Source organism: Monomorium pharaonis, chromosome 6, assembly GCF_013373865.1.
Source record: "Monomorium pharaonis isolate MP-MQ-018 chromosome 6, ASM1337386v2, whole genome shotgun sequence".
NCBI classification, from domain to species: Eukaryota; Metazoa; Arthropoda; class Insecta; order Hymenoptera; family Formicidae; genus Monomorium; species Monomorium pharaonis.
Window position 1 is genome coordinate 15945959 of NC_050472.1, and position 18827 is coordinate 15964785.

The 18827-nt window shown below is 31.8% G+C and overlaps 2 protein-coding genes and 1 long non-coding RNA gene across 9 annotated transcripts in view; 2 read left to right on the forward strand and 1 right to left on the reverse strand.

Annotated features, from left to right (window-relative positions):
• Nucleotides 1-10571, reverse strand: part of LOC105839063 (ATP-citrate synthase) — an 83949-nt gene extending 73378 nt beyond the window's left edge. For 2 of the 7 annotated variants that reach the window (XM_036287844.1, XM_036287852.1), the window contains exon 1: nucleotides 10198-10437. The gene's annotated coding sequence lies outside the window, so the exon portion shown is untranslated. The other 5 variants (XM_036287849.1, XM_036287845.1, XM_036287846.1 and 2 more) reach the window with 5 other exon arrangements.
• Nucleotides 10572-13961: 3390 nt separating this feature from the next.
• On the forward strand, nucleotides 13962-15464 carry LOC118646279. Its single transcript, XR_004963818.1, has 2 exons — nucleotides 13962-14023; nucleotides 14425-15464. It is a non-coding gene; the product is annotated as an uncharacterized LOC118646279 (long non-coding RNA).
• A 796-nt stretch (nucleotides 15465-16260) lies between these two features.
• Nucleotides 16261-18090, forward strand: LOC105836770 (elongator complex protein 6). Its single transcript, XM_012681044.3, has 2 exons — nucleotides 16261-16471; nucleotides 16584-18090. Exon 2 carries the CDS (start codon nucleotides 16590-16592, stop codon nucleotides 17409-17411), a length of 822 nt encoding a protein of 273 aa, XP_012536498.1. The 5' UTR covers nucleotides 16261-16471; nucleotides 16584-16589; the 3' UTR covers nucleotides 17412-18090.
• The last annotated feature ends 737 nt before the right edge of the window (nucleotides 18091-18827 follow it).

The window sequence follows — 18827 nt, forward strand, 5'->3', positions numbered from 1 at the left end:
AAACTCGCCGTTTTTCATCACATTTCCTTATAATTTATGTTAAGAGTTTTTGAAAACACTAATAATTTTTTTTTTTCAAGATATAAAATTCAAAATTACACTCCTGCCAATATTAACATTACTCAAAATGTATCACATGCAGTTTACTCGCCAAATTTGTACCTTTTTGTGTGTACGTATACGTGTATTGTGCATGTGTTTTTTTTATATTTACTATTCAAAAGTATCACCATACTAATAAATACAAACTTCTCTTCAAGGCGTCAATGATTTTTCTTAACATAATTGCGATATTCTTTCACGTGCGCAAGTAAACACGCGCGCGCGCGCGCACATATGTTGGTTTGGTAAAAAAATTATACAAATTTGTATAATTATTTTCTTATTATTCTTATCCATATATGTATATAGATAAAGATTATACAAAGAATGTGTATGCGTGCATGCGCGCGCGCGGGTGTGTGGGTGTATGTATATGAACAAAGATTATGTATAAAAAAACATAAGCACATTTTATATAAATAGTACCTTGAAATTCACGAATTAAAATACTATAACAACCCAATAAACATCAATTTCTTATAGAAATCAAAGACATCGATAATTCTTAACATTAGCGATTTCTCACCGATTTTGATGACCTCCAAATATGGTATCAAGGTCATTATTCTGAACAACTTTTCCCCATATATGTTACCGCCGATTGGCTTTAATTTTTGAGTTATACACAAAATACTTATTAACACAAGTTTTTATTAACGTGCGTGCGTGTGCGTGTGCGTGTGCGTGTGCGTGTGCGTGTGCGTGTGCGTGTGCGTGTGCGTGTGCGTGTGCGTGTGCGTGTGCGTGTGTGTGTGTGTGTGTGTGTGTGTGTGTGTGTGTGTGTGACCACAGCAAAGAAGTGTCGGTTAAGTGTACTTCTCGATCATGTAGACTGTTAATGTTTACTATTATTATTATCATAAAACTTGTGTTAATAACTTTATAATAAATGCTAAGCGCGGTCTAAAACTTTTACAACATTACTCAAAATGACAACTTTGATAACATACGTGAAGGACATTGAAATCGGGGACGGCTCCATATAACTGGATAATTACCATAAGTTTTTGTGTATAACTCAAAAACTAAGATTGAACAGTGGTAATATGTATAAGAAAAAGATATTGTTCAGAATAATGACCCTAACAACATATTTGAAAATTCAAAATCGGTAAAAAATCGCTAATCATTACCAAGACATTTTATTCAAGATGTCCTCAACATACTTCTAAAAGATATCTAGAAAATATCTAAAAAGATTCCGTTAAAGATCTCTCTCTCTCTCTCTCTCTCTCTCTCTCTCTCTCTCTCTCTCTCTCTCTCTCTCTCTCTCTCAAATTAAAGATTAGTGTATGGTACATAAGATATTGTTACTGTATACATGTAATAATCATTGCAAAAATTATTTTATTAAGGGTACTTTATTCTTATATTTTTTTAATTTTAAGAAGGTTATTTTGCAAATTTAAAATTTTAATTGTATATTACGTATTTTATATAATTGTATTTACGATCGAGTATTTGATTGAAGAAGTACTTTTAAGTTTGTCGTGTATAGTTAGCTTCTTAATTTTAACTTTGTTCTCTTATACCGTTACAGTACGACGGTTCTGCATATCAATACTTTAATAACCGTTGAATATTTTTAATATATTTGTATCTTAAAAAATAAAATAAGCAAAAAGTTCTGGCATATTTGTTTTTTTGTTTATGCTTTTTTTATTAGTAAGCTTGCTAGTGTCACGTGAACCTAATACTCCTACTTTCATACATTTTTATAGCTAACACATTTCCCTTATAACATTACTTTTGTAGAGCAAAAACTTAATACTCTCATTTTGTAGTGTCAAATCTAAGTTGTTTTATACAAAAATGGATTTTTGAGAGCGTTTTTTGCGCGCGTATACTTAGCGCTTTTTTATATCTTTTTTATTTAAGTAATTTTGTCGTATCTTAAAATATTGTACTCTTGATACGAAACTTTAAATCGCGATATCCTCGCTCATAAATCACGTAGCAGAAAAATAAAAGCACTTTTATTATAAAAATCGGACCCAAGCTATCCATTAAACCTATTTAAAAATTAATCGATTCAATCGTTATTGAATCTACAGAATCTCGCAAACGGCGTCTTGCGTAAAAGAGGCAGCGGTGATGTCTCGCGTACACTTGGCGCGAGGCACCACCGTGCCTCTTGATAAATTAAACTTAATATTTTTTATACAAATGGCAATTTATTGACAATTCTGGAAATTTTATTTAAATGCTGAAAGTTACACGACGTTTCGGACTTTCGTTTTCGGTTGATTTCTGGCCCTTATCAAGTGTATTTGTATAAATTACGTTCATTGCATTACATATTAATCATTATACATTAGCAAATTGGAATCTAATGACAAAGATTGTGGAGTACAGACATGCTTTCCAGCACGCATCTCGAAACGACACCCACGCATTTTCTAGGACTTATTCTTTCAAAAAAAGAATTGACGCATTTTTTGAAATAATAAGCAAAATTTATCCCATTAATAATAATGTTATTGAATAAAGTATTTATGTACTGTACTATATAGATTTTTGACTTTTTGCGCCAAGCGAGGTCCACCAACATGTTCCCCCTACTTACAACGCGTGAAAGTCGCTGTTTTACCAAAATACAATTAACATATACATCTCAACAAAAAATCCACGTTGTTCGTTTCTAATGTTTTCGCATTATCCAAACAGCGACATAAAATTGGTTGGGTTATTCTTAGAAAACGCATGGGCGGGGGAGAAGCCCCGCCCCTTTCCCTGCACCCCCTCCCCGGATTTTTTCGTAACCTAACCTAACCCAAACATTTTAAATTCGCTATTTGCCCATAATTTCAAATCTAATGTCGCAAACCCTTGTGGTAAAGTACAAGCGGGAATGTCGTTTCGCTCTGTAAGCACCCTCCTGGGGTGCGAGGTGAACTTCACTACACGTGGAAAGTTGCAAACTCATCTGATATATTCCTATACTGAATAATTATGTCGTAATTATGAAACTTGTTTTGTTAATAACTTTTTAACGAATCACGAGCGACGGCTAAAATCTTTTCAAGATCACTCAGGAGGGTGACCTTGACAACATATGTCAAGGCCAAGGTTATCGGGCGGGCTCTCCTAATCGGTATATTTACCTGAAATGGAAGTAATTTTTCAAAGATGTATTCCTTATTTAAATAACAAACTGTAATTTAATTAAATGTTTCACTCAGAAAATGACTCATGCCCGATGTGACTCATTACAAAATTGTCATGGCTTATTTGATAAAATATTTTATTCGATTTCAAACTAGAATTTTGTGCAAAAAACAACCAGTGTTTAAAAAAACAGTACATAACAGTAAGACTATGGCAATATATTCTATTGTTAAATAATAAACTGTCTTGTAATATTACAATGTACTTTTTTTTGTATCTTTGCTCTTTTCCATATTCTATCGCGCGCTAATAATATTTAAAATGGAAATATGATTGAGGACAGTTGATTGGTTCCGCCATATTGCGGAATTCACAGCCAATGAAAACATATAGAATTGTCGCGTCTCTTAGTAAAGGGTCTCTATACTTGCGCGTAGTTTAAGATGGTGACGCATGTACATTGAAGTACTATAAACAACCTTGAAATTCAATGTATGTCATTTCGCCGAAGTGTAAACAACTTTGTTTTTCATAGTGTTATACATGTCAAATTTCATGCGAAAAAAAAGAGTATTTGCGGGAAATTTTACTTCACTACTTTATTTTTAAAAAATGCAGCTTTAGCACACAGAATTCTTGTTGAGACTTACGGCGGCCATGCTCTGTCAAAAACAACATGCAGAGATTGGTTTAGACGCTTCAAAAATAATGATTTTGATATTAAAGATAAAGAAGGCTCTGACGCACCGAAAAAGTTTGAAGACAAAGAATTGAAGGCATTACTTCATGAAGACTCATGTCAGACGCTAGCTGAACTTGCAGAATCATTAGGAGTTGATCACAACAGTTTCGAAACGTTTGAAAGCATTAGGAATGATTCAAAAGCAAGGTCATTGGGTGCCATACTAGTTGAAGCCGAGAAACGTCGAACAGCGTCTTTTCACGTGTGAACAGCTGCTTCAATGGCAAAAAAGAACAAGATTCTTGCATCGTATCGTGACTGGCGATGAAAAGTGGATACACTACGATAACCTTAAACGTAGAAAATCGTGGTGTAAGCCCGGCCATGCATCAACATCGTCGGCAAAGCCGAATATCCATGGTTCTAAGCTTCTGCTCTGCATTTGGTGGGATCAGCTGTAATTTATTATGAGCTGTGTAATTTATTATGAGCTGCTCAAACCGAATAAAATCATTACGGGAGATCGCTACCGACTATAATTGATGCGTTTGAGCCGGGCATTAAAGAAAAAACGGCTGCTATACGAGCAGAGACACGACAAAGTAATTTTGCAGCATGATAACGCTCAGCCACATGTTGCAAAACCGGTGAAAACTTACTTGGAAACACTTAAATTAGAAGTCCTACCGTATTCACCGGACCTTTGCGCCTTCCGACTACCACTTGTTCCGATCGATGGCACATGGTCTGGGTGAGCAGCACTTCCATTATGAAGATGCCAAAAAATGGGTCGACTTTTGAATAGATTCAAAAGACGTGTCGTTTTTCCGACGTGGAATTCAAATGCTACTAGAAAGATGGGAAAAAGTAGTGGCTAGCGATGGACTTTAAGTGACAGGTTGTTTACTAATTTTTTTTAATAACGCATTAATTTTCACGAAAAAAAAAACAGTGAGAACTTATTCGACATCCTAATATAAAAACACAATAGCATCAATGATTTAATTTTTAAAAAAGTTATTACTGTATTAAGAATGAAAATACATTTTTATGTGACAATAATGTAATATACAGTCAAACTAAAGCAAAAAAGAGAAGGCAAAAATATCTCAACCTTTGAAGCCATAGTAGATCCGAAAGTTTCAAGAAAATTTACTAAAAGAAACCTATTTCGATAGTCAAAAAATTAAATAAACAAAGTATGCAAATAATATTCGATCCAAGTATTTAAATAATATTGTTGCGAATGTTTTAGTAAGCCTGCAAGAAACTAGTGACATACTCGAGCAGCACCATCCCGCACTCCACGAATTTCCAGTGCGCAGTTTTGCCCAATGAAAAATGCCGTAAGACTAGCTGCACAGTAGCACGATTTACATCGCTCTTTTTTTGCACAGCTCTTATTAAACATCGTGTGTCGTGAAAAACTCGATGTATTTTTAATATTAAAAAGGCTTAAAATTTGCACTTCATTACTACTCCTGATTTTAATTTGCTCAATATTTCTTTTAATTTTTGATTATTTAAAAGTTCTCACAATATATCGTTCAAAGTTTGGAAAGTTACTTTTAAAAAGTAACTTGTTACCGTTATCGTTATTCAAAAGTAATGGTTGTCGTTACAATTTCGGTTACTTTTTAATTTTTAATAGTTTATTAAATAGTAATAAAATAAAAGTTTATTAAATAGTACAAAGTTTATTTTAAAATAAATAAAAACATTGTTAAATATCAAAATTATTAATTTTTAAAAGAATTTGTTGTTTAATAGTATCATCATGCAGATGTCATCTTTGTGATGTTAATACGGATTCACTGACACTGAACTTTTATCTTTTTTAATGGCCACATTTACGTATGTGATTCTGCATTCTAACACTTTCCTTTGAAAATTACACCGAATAAATTCGCAAAAAGTAACAATAAAAGTAACTGTTAAATTCGTTACTCGTTACCCCAAAATGTAATAGTTACTTTTTTCGTTACAAACAAAATTTGTATGCCGTTACCGTTATACTTACTAAAAAAAATAATGACGTTACAAGTAACGCGTTACTTTCCAACCCTAAATATCGTTCTGTCTAATTATTTCAGATCAAAGATTAATTATTATTAACCCTTTGCGGCATAATGGGTCACTAAGTGATACACCAAGATCCCTCTAGTTTTTAATTATTTTAACAATTTGTTAACCTTTTAAAATCGGTTTTTTGCTTTCTGATAGTTCGGGATAGCTTAAGGTATGTTTAAAAAATATACATAACCACAAATTTGTATTTATTTACTTGCTATAAATAAACAAATACCAAAAATTGCTACTTTTTTGAAAGAAATCAATTCTCTCAAAAAAGCGTCAATTTTTACAAAATTCTACAGCTGAGAGTTTTTAAGGTAGCTAATAATAAATCCGTTATCAGATTTTCGAAAATAGCGGATCCAATATGGCAAACACAATATTAATAAATATAATAATAAAAGTTCAACCAATTTTCATGAAACTTAGTATCTAAAAATATCATATTAAACCCGCCATTTTGAATTTTTAAAATCTAACAATAGATCCGTAATCAACACCCAGAAAAACACCTAGATACTATATAAGTTTCACAGAATTTGGTCTAATTTTTAATTTTACGTCCGTATTGGATTCACCATTTTCAATTTTGAAAATCAGACATTAGATTCGTAATCAGCAACCCCCAAAAACCCCTGGATAGAGTTTTATTATATAAAATTAGTAACAGAGAATAATTCGTAGCTCAAAAAATTAAATCTATCCTAGTATGAAAGATTAATATTTCTCAATTATAATAGGCTGTTCTAGAAATAAAACATTACAATTTCTCGAACATATCAGTTAAAATATTTTGTTAACAAATAACAATGATAATATCGTTTCTGTTTAAATAGAACATTTAACCATTGTGTTAGTAGGTATAATCTATTTATACAATTCCACAAAGATAAAATTATTATAAGATCTCTATCACAAAAAATCAAGTCACCGCGCGCAAAGCAATTTTCAACACTACTAATCTATCTACAAACGATAGCAAATATGTCATGAAATAAAACAAACAAAAGATATATCTGTAGTTTTTTACGTATTGCATATTTATCGTTTTTCTGCTTGCGTAATTGAAACGTAGGTGAGCATACGTAGATCGAATATTATGTAACCGGTTAGGATTTCAAATATCACAGTAAAGAATTACAAATAGAACTTTCTAGAGACATAGAACTTCCTAGTGACATGAAAGTATCCTCCTATATATAGATGAGAAAAAATCGAACCGATAAAATATCACAAAAACAAGACATTAAAAAAAATATTATAAACAAAGGTTATGTGTTAAAGGAGAAATAATGTTAGAAACAATTTTTAAACAACAATTTTTAAATTACAGAAAAATTACCCTCTTTTTTAAAATTATAACTTTTTTTACTAATGTGACTCTTCTAATTATTCTGTACAAAAAAGTATTAAAGTTATTGAAAAAAAGGTACCAAGAGAAAAAATCAACAAACTATAATATATGAAATAAATTTTCTAAAAATAATTTCTGAAAATTATATAAAGATTATTGCAAAAGTATATATATATATATATATATATATATATATATATATATATATATCATATTTTAAAAGTAAAATTATGACTTTTACATGATATGATTCTTCTAATTATTCTGCATATAAAAATATAAAGATAGTGTTATAAAAAAAATTTCAAAAATCAAAATTCCGAGGTACTTTATTTTAGCGCATTTTGTCGTGAAATAAAGAATAGTCACAAACTACTTATCTTTGTTTGGAAATTGTACTCTAATACTTTTATGCTCAAAATAATCAAATTAACATCAGTGAACCTAACACCCCCACCACTAAAAAAAAAATTCGGACCTACCCTATAATTTTCTGCTAATTATCTGCTAATTTTCTGCCCTAGTCCCAAATTTTTTGCTCCTACCCGTTTGCAGGAAATTAAGATCAAAAGTGAGGATGCTAGCTTTACGTGATGCTAGCAGCCCCACTAATAAAAAAAAAATTTTTTTAAGAAATCAAATATACCAGAATTTTCTGCTCATTTTAGGCTTTAAGAAACTGTAAACAAATATCAAAAATATCGAACGGTTATCCAAGTAATTAGCAGAAAATTATAGGGTAGGTCCGAATTTTTTTTTAGTGGTGGAGGTGCTAGGTTCACTGACGTATCAAATTAAGGTATGTGTGCGCGCGCGCGCGCGTGTGTATGTGTGTGTACACTATTGTTAAAAGCGTATATATTTATAATAAATAGATTAGTATTAATTCAATCATCAATATATAAAAACAAAATTATAAATAATAGATATTGTTCTAAGAAAAAACTGCACCAAATTTTTGTATAATTTTAATTAAAAAATTAGGGTATTATATGAAAAAACAAATTGTTAAGTTCTTCAATAAATTATATATTAAGGCTGGTATTTGTATTCAAATCTTATATTTAAGATCATCCCAAGTACTATCTTAAGATGTCATCACAGAACCATATTAATATCTTAAGACATTACTTGAGACAATTTTAAAATAAGATTCAATTATGAATATCGATCCAAGTATTGTTAAAGTATAATAAAAAATTAAAAAAATAAATTTAATCAACACAGCAGTAATTCTATCTTTGTCTATCATTGAATGTTAAACAAAGAAAAAAATACTGCTGTGTCAATTTGTGTCACTTGTTAGAAAGCGCTGTAGTAGTGATTAAAATTCGAGAAGTACACTCTTGTATGTATACCATTAGAATAATTTTTTTGCAATATACAATTTTTCAAGTGTTAAATTTAAAGTGTATATTTATATAAAAAAAACAAATAATTTTAAATACTTTATTATTTAGTAAATAATAAATTATAATAAAATTCTAAAAAATATATTCAAATATATTATAAAATAAAACGTAAAATTTAAAAAAATAAAAATAAATGTTATAAAAAAATAATTTAAAAATTTTATAATAAAACATCTTTATTTTTTTAACATTAAAAATCCATACTTTAATCCTTCCAAATAATTAAACTTTTTGGTGTAAACAATAGCAGCATATTTTTTTTCACATAAATATTCATTCTCTTTAAAATGTCACAAAAATGTTATTAAAATATTTAAAATTATGGACAATATTTTTTATAAAAAACATGCATTTTTAAGTGTTTGCAAATAACTATTTATTATTAATTTATAACAAAAAACTATAAAAATTTTTTTTACAATTGTCTTTAAATCTTCAATAAAAACTCCTATATTTTCTACATCATCCCAAAATTCAAAAATAACATGCACATAGTATGCCATTAGTAATTAAATTTTAATGTGCACCTTTTTAGATTTAATAATTTTTAATTAAAATTTTATTACATTTCCATGTAACTCTCATTAAAATGTCATCTATTTTCCATTTAACATACAAAATAATCAAAATACACTGAATTAAGAGCTAACGAAGCACACAGATTGTTAATGCTAACAATCTGTGTGCTAAAGTAGAAAATAATATTTTTAGTAAAATATAATTAAATGTTATTTCATACTTATTGAAATTTTTTCAAATTTAATGAAATAGTCAAGTTCATCAAATTTCATCAAAATATCATTAAAATTTGATCAGAGCAAATAAGTGCGCTACCTCTGATTCTAACTGGTAATAAACATTAAAATATGTCGGACACTATCATCTACCGAGAAGAAGCATAAATGCCTTTAACTTATACAAAAAAGTTATTAATTTGACTAAATTTTGTAATTTGATTCCTTCAAGTATTTATATATTTAAGTTGAATAAAAATTGAACTGCAATCAAATTTAATCAAGTAAATACAATTAAACAATTAAATACAAAAAAGAAAAATTTAAATATATAAAATACTGGAAAGTTTTAGTTCAAGTATATTTATATTTGACATCAGTTCAAGTATTTGTATATTTAATTTAAATACATAAACATATTTAAATACTTAAATTTAAAAAATTAATCAAATTAACAACTTTTTTCTTACTGTATAAAAAACTATATTTTTTACATCCTCCGACTGTATCAAATTTATTGTAGCTTTATATCTATCGTAATCTCAAGTGACAAAATAACAGAATGACACAATCGTATCACACAATTTTGAAACTTTAACGACGCGCGGTGAAAGGTTCGTCGAAATTCATTGATAGAACATGAAAGAGGTTAGAAATCTAAGACAGTTGTGCAATGGATTTAGACTACATTTCCATCGAATATTTAATCATTCTAATGGAGACTTTACTTACGCTACAAACAACGCAGCTAACTTCGTGAATAACAAATGTCTAATGGATCTTAAGTAAGTCCAAGGGTGACACGATGTACATTATCCGCTCACACTGTCATAAAGATTGCTCGAGATGGCTCGAGATTGTGCTTCTCGACTCGATGTGGCTTGTGTGAGAATATTACCACAATACCAAAACGAAATACAGTGGTGACGTCTTAATCTTTCGCGATTAATATAAGCGTTAAGACAATGCTACGGTCACCTTTCGATTTCAAGATGTGGAGATCATGAAACAATGAAAGATAGTGATAAATAATCAATTTTTAACTTTATACAAGCCACGTATGTTTCAAAAATGTTAAATTTCAAGCTCTTAAGTTGGCTACAACCGCCATTGTGCTGTAACTGTGACGATTGTGACGTTACGAGAAACGTCACATCGTACGATCATCATACGTGGAACCGATTAAAACCATTCACCTTCCATTTGCCTCTTAAAATTAAATCACGATGAAATATGAAAGGAGAGTTGCCGGATGCATGCCGCCCAAGTAATTGTTTTTTAATTATTTATTATTTAGGGTCAGATAATCAGATAAATATATGTTTGTCTTTATTTATTTAAGAAAAGAAATGAAGATAGACACATGTTTACCTGGTAGGTAAGTTTACCAAGAAGTTGGAACAACCGGCCCTTAATTAATTTATGTTTCCCATTTGATATTGATTTATAGACACATAGGCATTGAAATTTATAACTTGAAATTTCAGGGACGAAAGGCCGGTATTCATAGTCAAATCTTATTTCAAGATCGTCTCAAGCAATGTCTTAAGATGCTAATACGGCTCTGTGATTGGTTGATGGCATCTTAAGACAGTACTTAAAATGATCTTAAATATAAGATCCGACTATGAATACCGGCCTAAATGCCCGATTTCTTCACTTCCTAGGCTACATTCCAAACCCAGCAAACACAAAGTTACATGTAACGTGCTTGTTAGTTGTAATTTTCCACTCAATAATATAATTGTAATATAACACACGTGTTATATTACAATTACATGGTTGAGTGGGAAATTACAACTAACAGGTACACGTTACATGTAACTTGGTGTTTGGTGGGAAATATTATACTCGATGTAATATAGGATATGTTACGTGTACTATATATTTTGAGTAAAATTTTCCTCGGAAAGGACGTTTTGGAATGTAGCCCTGGGGCTCTATTCTTGAATTCATTCGCAAGAGAAACGTATTCGCAAATTCTTTTCTTACAGAAAAGTTAGAAATTTATTGGCTATCGTATGGCTATTAACCAATAAACTTACAACTTTCTGTTAGAGCGAGTATTTGCGTATACGTTTCTCTTGCAAATGAATTCAAGAATCGAGCCCCTGATAAAGTTATCCGGAGGATAAATATCAAGTTTAACCAATCACGTGCATGGATCTTTTAGTTTATCTCCTGAATAATTTTAACCGCAAGATAACTGGGGCTCGATTCTTGAATTCATTCGCAAGAGAAATGTATTCGCAAATTCTGTTCTTACAGAAAAGTTGGAAATTTATTGGCTATCGTATGGCTATTAACCAATAAACTTACAACTTTCTGTTAGAGCGAGTATTTGCGTATACGTTTCTCTTGCGAATGACTTCAAGAATCGGGCCCCTGGTCGTGAAGAAATCGGGCATTAGGGAGCGTTCCAACCGAGTGCGTCACGCGTCGCGTCGTCCTTCGCATCCAATCAAAACATCTATTATATTTTATCATAATAAAATGGGACGCTTGGATTGGACGCAAATGACGACGCGATTAGTGACGCGCTCGATGGGAACGCTCCCTTATTCTTATTGCACAGTACAGCAGTGCAACGACAAAGAACAGAGGCTTGATTCTTGAATTCATTTGAAAAAGAAACGTATTCGCAAATTCTGTTCTTATAGAAAAGTTGGAAATTTATTGGCTATCGTATGGCTTTTAACCAATAAACTTGCAACTACGTGACTAAAATCGTATAACGTGACTAAAAATGATGAATGGGTATCTTTATTTTTAGTCACGTGATGTTTTTTGACACTGAAAATGAGCGTCAAGCGTCAGCGTAAAAAGACCTCTTAAGGTGCCTTTTCACGCTGACGCTTGACGCTCATTTTCAGCGTCAAAAGACATCACGTGACTAAAAATGACGAATGGCTATCTTTATTTTCAGTCACGTGATATCTTTTGACGCTGAAAATGAGCGTCAAGCGTCAGCGTGAAAAGGCACCTTTAAGGTGGAAGCACATAAAATTACAGGAGCCATAAGGCAGAATGCAGAAGCCATAGCGCATGCGCTATAGTATTACATTTTGCCATGGACAGATAAAGTAATACCATAGCGCATGCGCTATGGCGTCTGCATTCTGCCTTATGGCTCCTGTAATTTTATGTGCTTCCACCTTTAAGATTCGACTATGAATACCGGCCTACGTCTAGCCCTGACGTCAATGCCCTAAGAGCAAAAAGTCGACTTTAAGTTGACTTAGGCCGGTATTCATAGTCAAATCTTATTTCAAGATCGTCTCAAGCAATGTCTTAAGATGCTAATACGGCTCTGTGATTGGTTGATGGCATCTTAAGACAGTACTTAAGATGATCTTAAATATAAGATCCGACTATGAATACCGGCCTTAAAAGTCGACTTCATCGAAACTTGATTTGGCCTGCATGAAGTCGACTTTTTTAAGGACGAAAGTCGACTTATAGTCGGCGAATGACCCAAAAAATGTCGACTAAAAGTCGACTTCCCGTTATAACGAAAAGTTGACTTTCCGGCAACTTTAAACGTCAGATTTCAGTCACTTTCTATGCAGGAGATCTATTGTACTGCCTATATACCGACAACTATCGGTGTCGTTGCACAGATATTTTATATGGCAAAAAGCCTGCACAACGACGCCGATAGTTGTCAGTAGCCGGTACAGAATAGGGCCCCAGATCGAAAACGCAGAATTTATAGATGGAAGTAAATTTTTAAGGTTATGAATAGATGTTTAACTCGTTCTGTCAAATATAAGGAAAAGTTTTCGGGATAATTCTCAAAACATCGGAGAAATAGACGTAATTTTTGCTGCTTTATTATCGTGATTCTGAACCTCCTGTTTCAAACAAATCATTATGGTGGTGATATTCTTATTCCTAATTAAGTTATCTGTGATTTATGATAACTCAATAAATAATTTGGCAGACGTTTCGTTTTCCGATGCATTAGTAACTACGCCGATCCTCTTTTTCTTGTCGGCCCAAGCACGAAATCTTTTACGTCTAATGAATGACGCAGATTGAGCAATAGCACTGATAACACACAGGATATATGCGCTTCCCGAACGCAGCCCTAGTCGTGACTTTTTCTCAACTTCTAGAAGTCAACTATTTAGAAGTCGACATTTAGTTGACTTTCTGTCAACTTCTAGAAGTCGACTTCCTGTCAACTGTGCTCTTAGGGTGCTGTTATTTCATTGGTTAAGTAAGTCTCAAGTCGACTCGAAGCTAGACTTAAGACAATTCTTGGGACGGGATTCATAGACCGATCTTAAGCTCAAGCATTGGCTTAGTTTACATCGTCAAAACCTTAGTACGCGTATTAAGTTTGGTGCGCACCAAAGCCTTAGTACGGGCGCGTTTACATCGAATGTACTAAGCATGTACTGTGAAAAATATAATACAAATTTAATTCATGTTGATGTCTCCTACTAAAACATTTTCACACCGGTTTTTAGATTTTAGCACTGAGGTTATGCTCAATTGCTAAATTCTCTCTAAAATGCGTTTTATGCGTTTACATCGACATTTGTATCACTTGGTACGCGTATCAGTTTAGTACGATACTCCTACTTGATACGCTCGTACCAAATTGATCCGGCAGCGTTTACATCGTGCGTACTAAATATTTAGTACGAATTTGATACGAATATGGTACCTAATACGCGTATCAAATGCACGATGTAAACTAAGCCATTACTTGAGACGATCTTAAAATAAGATTCGACTATGAATACCGACCTTAGAATGAGAAAAAATATACTTGTCTTATGGTCTGTTCTTTCTAGCTTAAAGTAAGACAAGTATATTTTTTCTCATTCTAACTTATTGCACCAGTGCAACAGTACAGCTAGAAAGAACAGACCACATCTCTCTCGCACCTCTTCTGGACACCGTTTTCTATACACAAACTGGGTAAGAGGCCAAAATCCATAAAACTAGGGGTGCGTTCCGAAATCTACTGCCAGTACTGACAGTACTGTTTTTTCGTTCCGAAATCGTTTTCAGCGTGCTGTCAGCAACTGTAAATTACTATCTATTCTACAAAAATAGACCCTAGGGAATTACTGACTTTCGGCTAATTTTACACATTGTCCGGAGGTAGTGCAAATTCAGTAAAGCATATGGCCGCCGTCCGCCGTACATTAATGTGTATAATTAAAATTGACGAGATTGTTAAAAAATTAATTGTAACAATGGAAACTGTTCGATACGAACTTATTGATGGCAACAATAACATTTATGAAGTGTTTCTGAAAATCACGCGATGATTATATCACACAATATTTTGTTCAATAATGAAATAATAGAGAAATTCTATTTTTTTATTATAATTCCTACCTAAAATGTGCTTTGAATCCTTCATCCGAAAGTAAAGCAATAACATTTTCAATATAATTTTTTATGCGTGGCCTTAATTCCAATGGTCTACGCTTAGTAATCATGTTTAAGACATTTAGAATTTCTTCCTCATCGTCTGATGAACTGTCACTGTCACTATTAATAACATTCACAATACCTTGCACTGCAATTATAATTGCATTGACATTTGCCATAATTAGATTGTATAAAGTTAGGTTTTTATGATGGCATCAACAGTTGCTGGTTTGACTGTAAACGCATTCCGTTTTTTAGTGTTGCCAGTATTCACTGGCGTTTCGGAACAGCTCAAACCCAGTAACTTCAGTAGCAGTACTGTCAGTACTGTCAGTAGATTTCGGAACGCACCCTAGAGAGGATAATGTTGGCAACGCTTCAAATCTCTAGGATCCATAAATTTATTTTTTGAGGTTTTCAGCACTGTTGAAGCGTAAGAGTGTGCACAGAGCAGTACAGAGTGTGTACAGAAATAAAGTGTTGTGACAGGTGTAGTAAATAACCTCATTTTTTACAAATTATTTTATAAATTTTTGTTATATGTAATGTTTTTACCTGTACTGTATGATTGCCATAGAGTGTAGTAAATTTTGGACAAGCTAGGAGAATAGGAAATTAAAAGAGAAAGAGAGGAAACTTCAAGAAATTTGGAGTGATATAGAAAGCAAGGACGATGATAATATTGATTTATTAATAATATTGTACAAATTATCCCAAGTTGTCGGTGATAAATAATTTAAAAGATTTTTTTTAACCAATTACAGGTATCAATATAATCATTGATATCATTATAATTGAGGTAAAAAATGAGGTTATTTACTACACCTGTCACAACACTTTATTTCTGTACACACTCTGGGGGTCTATTCTTGAATTTATTCGCAAGAGAAACGTATTCGCAAATTCTGATCTTACAGAAAAGTTGGAAATTTATTGGCTATCGTATGGCTATTAACCAATAAACTTACAACTTTCTGTTAGAGCGAGTATTTGCGTATACGTTTCTCTTGCGAATGACTTCAAGAATAGGGGCCCAGGGGCTCGATTCTTGAATTTATTCGCAAGAGAAACGTATTCGCAAATTCTGTTCTTACAGAAAAGTTGAAAATTTATTGGCTATCGTATGGCTTTTAACCAATAAACTTGCAACTTTTCTGTTAGAGCGGGTATTTGCGCATACGTTTTCTTGCAAATGAATTCAAGAATCGAGCCCCTGTACTGCTCCGGGGAAAATTTTCAAATTTTCTGTAAGAACAGAATTTGCGAATACGTTTCTCTTGCAAATGAATTCAAGAATCGAGCCCCTGTGCACACTCTTACGCTTCAACAGTGCTGAAAACCTCAAAAAATAAATTTATGGATCCTAGAGATTTGAAGCGTTGCCAACATTATCCTCTCTAGTTTTATGGATTTTGGCCTCTTACCCACAAACTGTAGGCAATTGCCGGTCCATATCTGTAAGGTCTATGGTCAAAACCTTGCGTTATGGTTATGTCAATTCATGTGCGAAGGCCCTTACGGCGGAATTTGAGCTGGACGAAATACTGATCTTTTTGATGATTCAAATTTAATCGATAATCACTAATCGAGCAGATTTAAGGAGAGATTATCTGTAATGGATTTTATTACATGGCATCCTGTAGTATTAGAGCTGCAGGATTTATTAAACAAGATTTTCTTTCAATAACATTAATAATAATAATAATAGTAATTTTTAATTTCAGCTTGTTATGACTAATTCAATGGCAATAGTATGCAACATTCTTGGAATAGATAGAGTAACCATGAACAATAAAACAATTCTAATCGAGGAACAACATGGTACCAATGCAAATTTTTTGATAAATGCTATTTTATCGCATGCATTAAAAAGGCTAAATGCTGGCATTTGCCTCGTACATTGTCACAATACTTTTGGCCACTACCACAATATTGGCATGCGCCTTGGCTACAATCTTCTGAATCTAAAAGAAAAAGGACAGATCACTGTTGTTGAACCTATGAAAATCATTGCTAACAATATTACTGATACATGTGAAAATTCTACAAATCGAACAAAAACAATTCCAAATGTTACATCCAAAGACCATGTAGATATTGCACGTAGACTCTTTGAATGTATTGAAGAGAAATACAATGAAGTGGCAAGGTTGACTAAATCTGTCATTCTCATTATCGACGATATAAACCATCTTCTCAATCTAGGTCTTAGTGTACGCGACATTATGTATTTTATGAGATACTTGAGATCATTCATATTGTCATGTCCCTTGTCACAGCTTTGTATTCTTGCACATGTGTATCAAGAAAATTGGACTTCAAATGCAAACATAATAGCTAATGCCTTGAAATACACAGCACATCTGTGTGTTACGACACAATCATTCAAGACGGGACATTCCATCGATTTATCTGGTAAATTGATTGTTTGTTGGAAGACAGATTCCATTAGGTCTAAATATCACTGGCCGAAGGAAATAGTGCATCTATTTAAGTTGCTAGATTGGCAAGTGAAGATTTGTGCGCCTGGTGCAGTGTCTATCTTATCATAGTTAACAACTTATTTGTTATAATCAGTTTCTAATAACCTAATCATTTTTAATTTTTATATATTATAATTCTTATATGTTAAAATAGATGAAAAAATTAGAGAAAATCAATGTTTTGTTATTTTCTTAATCTATATTAATCTATACATCTGCATTATACTTTAAATTAATTCAAATATTTTAGAAACATTTTCATGGAAACATTCAAAAAGGTTCATAAACATGAGGGTAAAAGATGCTTAATTTTTGAGATAAGAGAAATTTTATTGTATAAAATGGTAGAAAATATCCTGAAAATGACAACTATTGTCGAGATATGCTAGAATAAAGTGTAAAATATTTCACAAAATATCTACACACGTGTGCGGGTACCTCCCCCCCCACTTGATTGTATAGAAAGTTTTGAACATTGCACATTTTTTTATGCAAAAATTCTAAAAGAATTCTATAAATTATAAAATATTTGTTATATAAAATATTGGAATAAACGTTTTTAAAATATTGTGATATAAGATGTTGCAAAAAGTTTCTAAAATCTGTCATATAAAGGAGAGGTACTATGAAAGGGATAATTTTCTTTGGCATGAATTTCTGAAAATATGGTAATAGATATTTAAAATGTCTACTAAATGTATACCTACTAAATGTGTTTATTCACCTTCAATAAAAATGTGATACAAAATCTTCAGTATTAATTAAATTTAAGAAAATTTTAGCTGTTTCAAAAGTAGAAAATCTTTAGTCCCTTTTATAAGTGGGTTGTTTTGAATGGAACATGTCATAAACATGAATGTCATAAAAAGGACATGTTAAAGAAAGACTTTGTCAGTTGTTACAATTTTAAGCCTTAAAACTATAAAATTACAAAATATGTTTCTCTAGTAATATAGATTTCAAATAAAATATGCTCCAATAAAAAAATTAACACTTTTTTTTAGTCAATCTATTGTAGCAATCTCATTTTTTGTGTCAGTTTTCCGCAGCAATTTTTAGTGTCAAAGTATATTGATATGTTAATTTCTTAACTTGAATTACATACATAGGGCAGCGATTATGAATCTTTATCACTTTTCACTGGTAAGTAAATGAAAAGTAAAATGTGATAAAAGGAAAAATGAAAAGTTTTATCATATAAATTATTAATGTAAAAATATGACAATAATACAATAAACAGGTCAATATATCGAGCCAAGACAAATTTTCCTAATATATTATAATTTATTAAATAAACATAATTATAAACACGACTAATAACCAGCTGTGTTAAAAAATGTTAAATTTCGAAACGTTTTGACTATACTTAGTCCTCTTCAGTCATAATAAATTGTATGAACTTAAATACGAATGAAATAACAGACACGAAAATATAATTAAACAGTTAAAAAATGATGACCATTGAACAACCATAAAACAGCGTAT

Excerpts from the sequence above, each read along its gene's own strand:
- LOC105836770 (XM_012681044.3), top strand. The coding sequence starts at position 16,590 with ATGACTAATTCAATGGCAATAGTATGCAACATTCTTGGAATAGATAGA.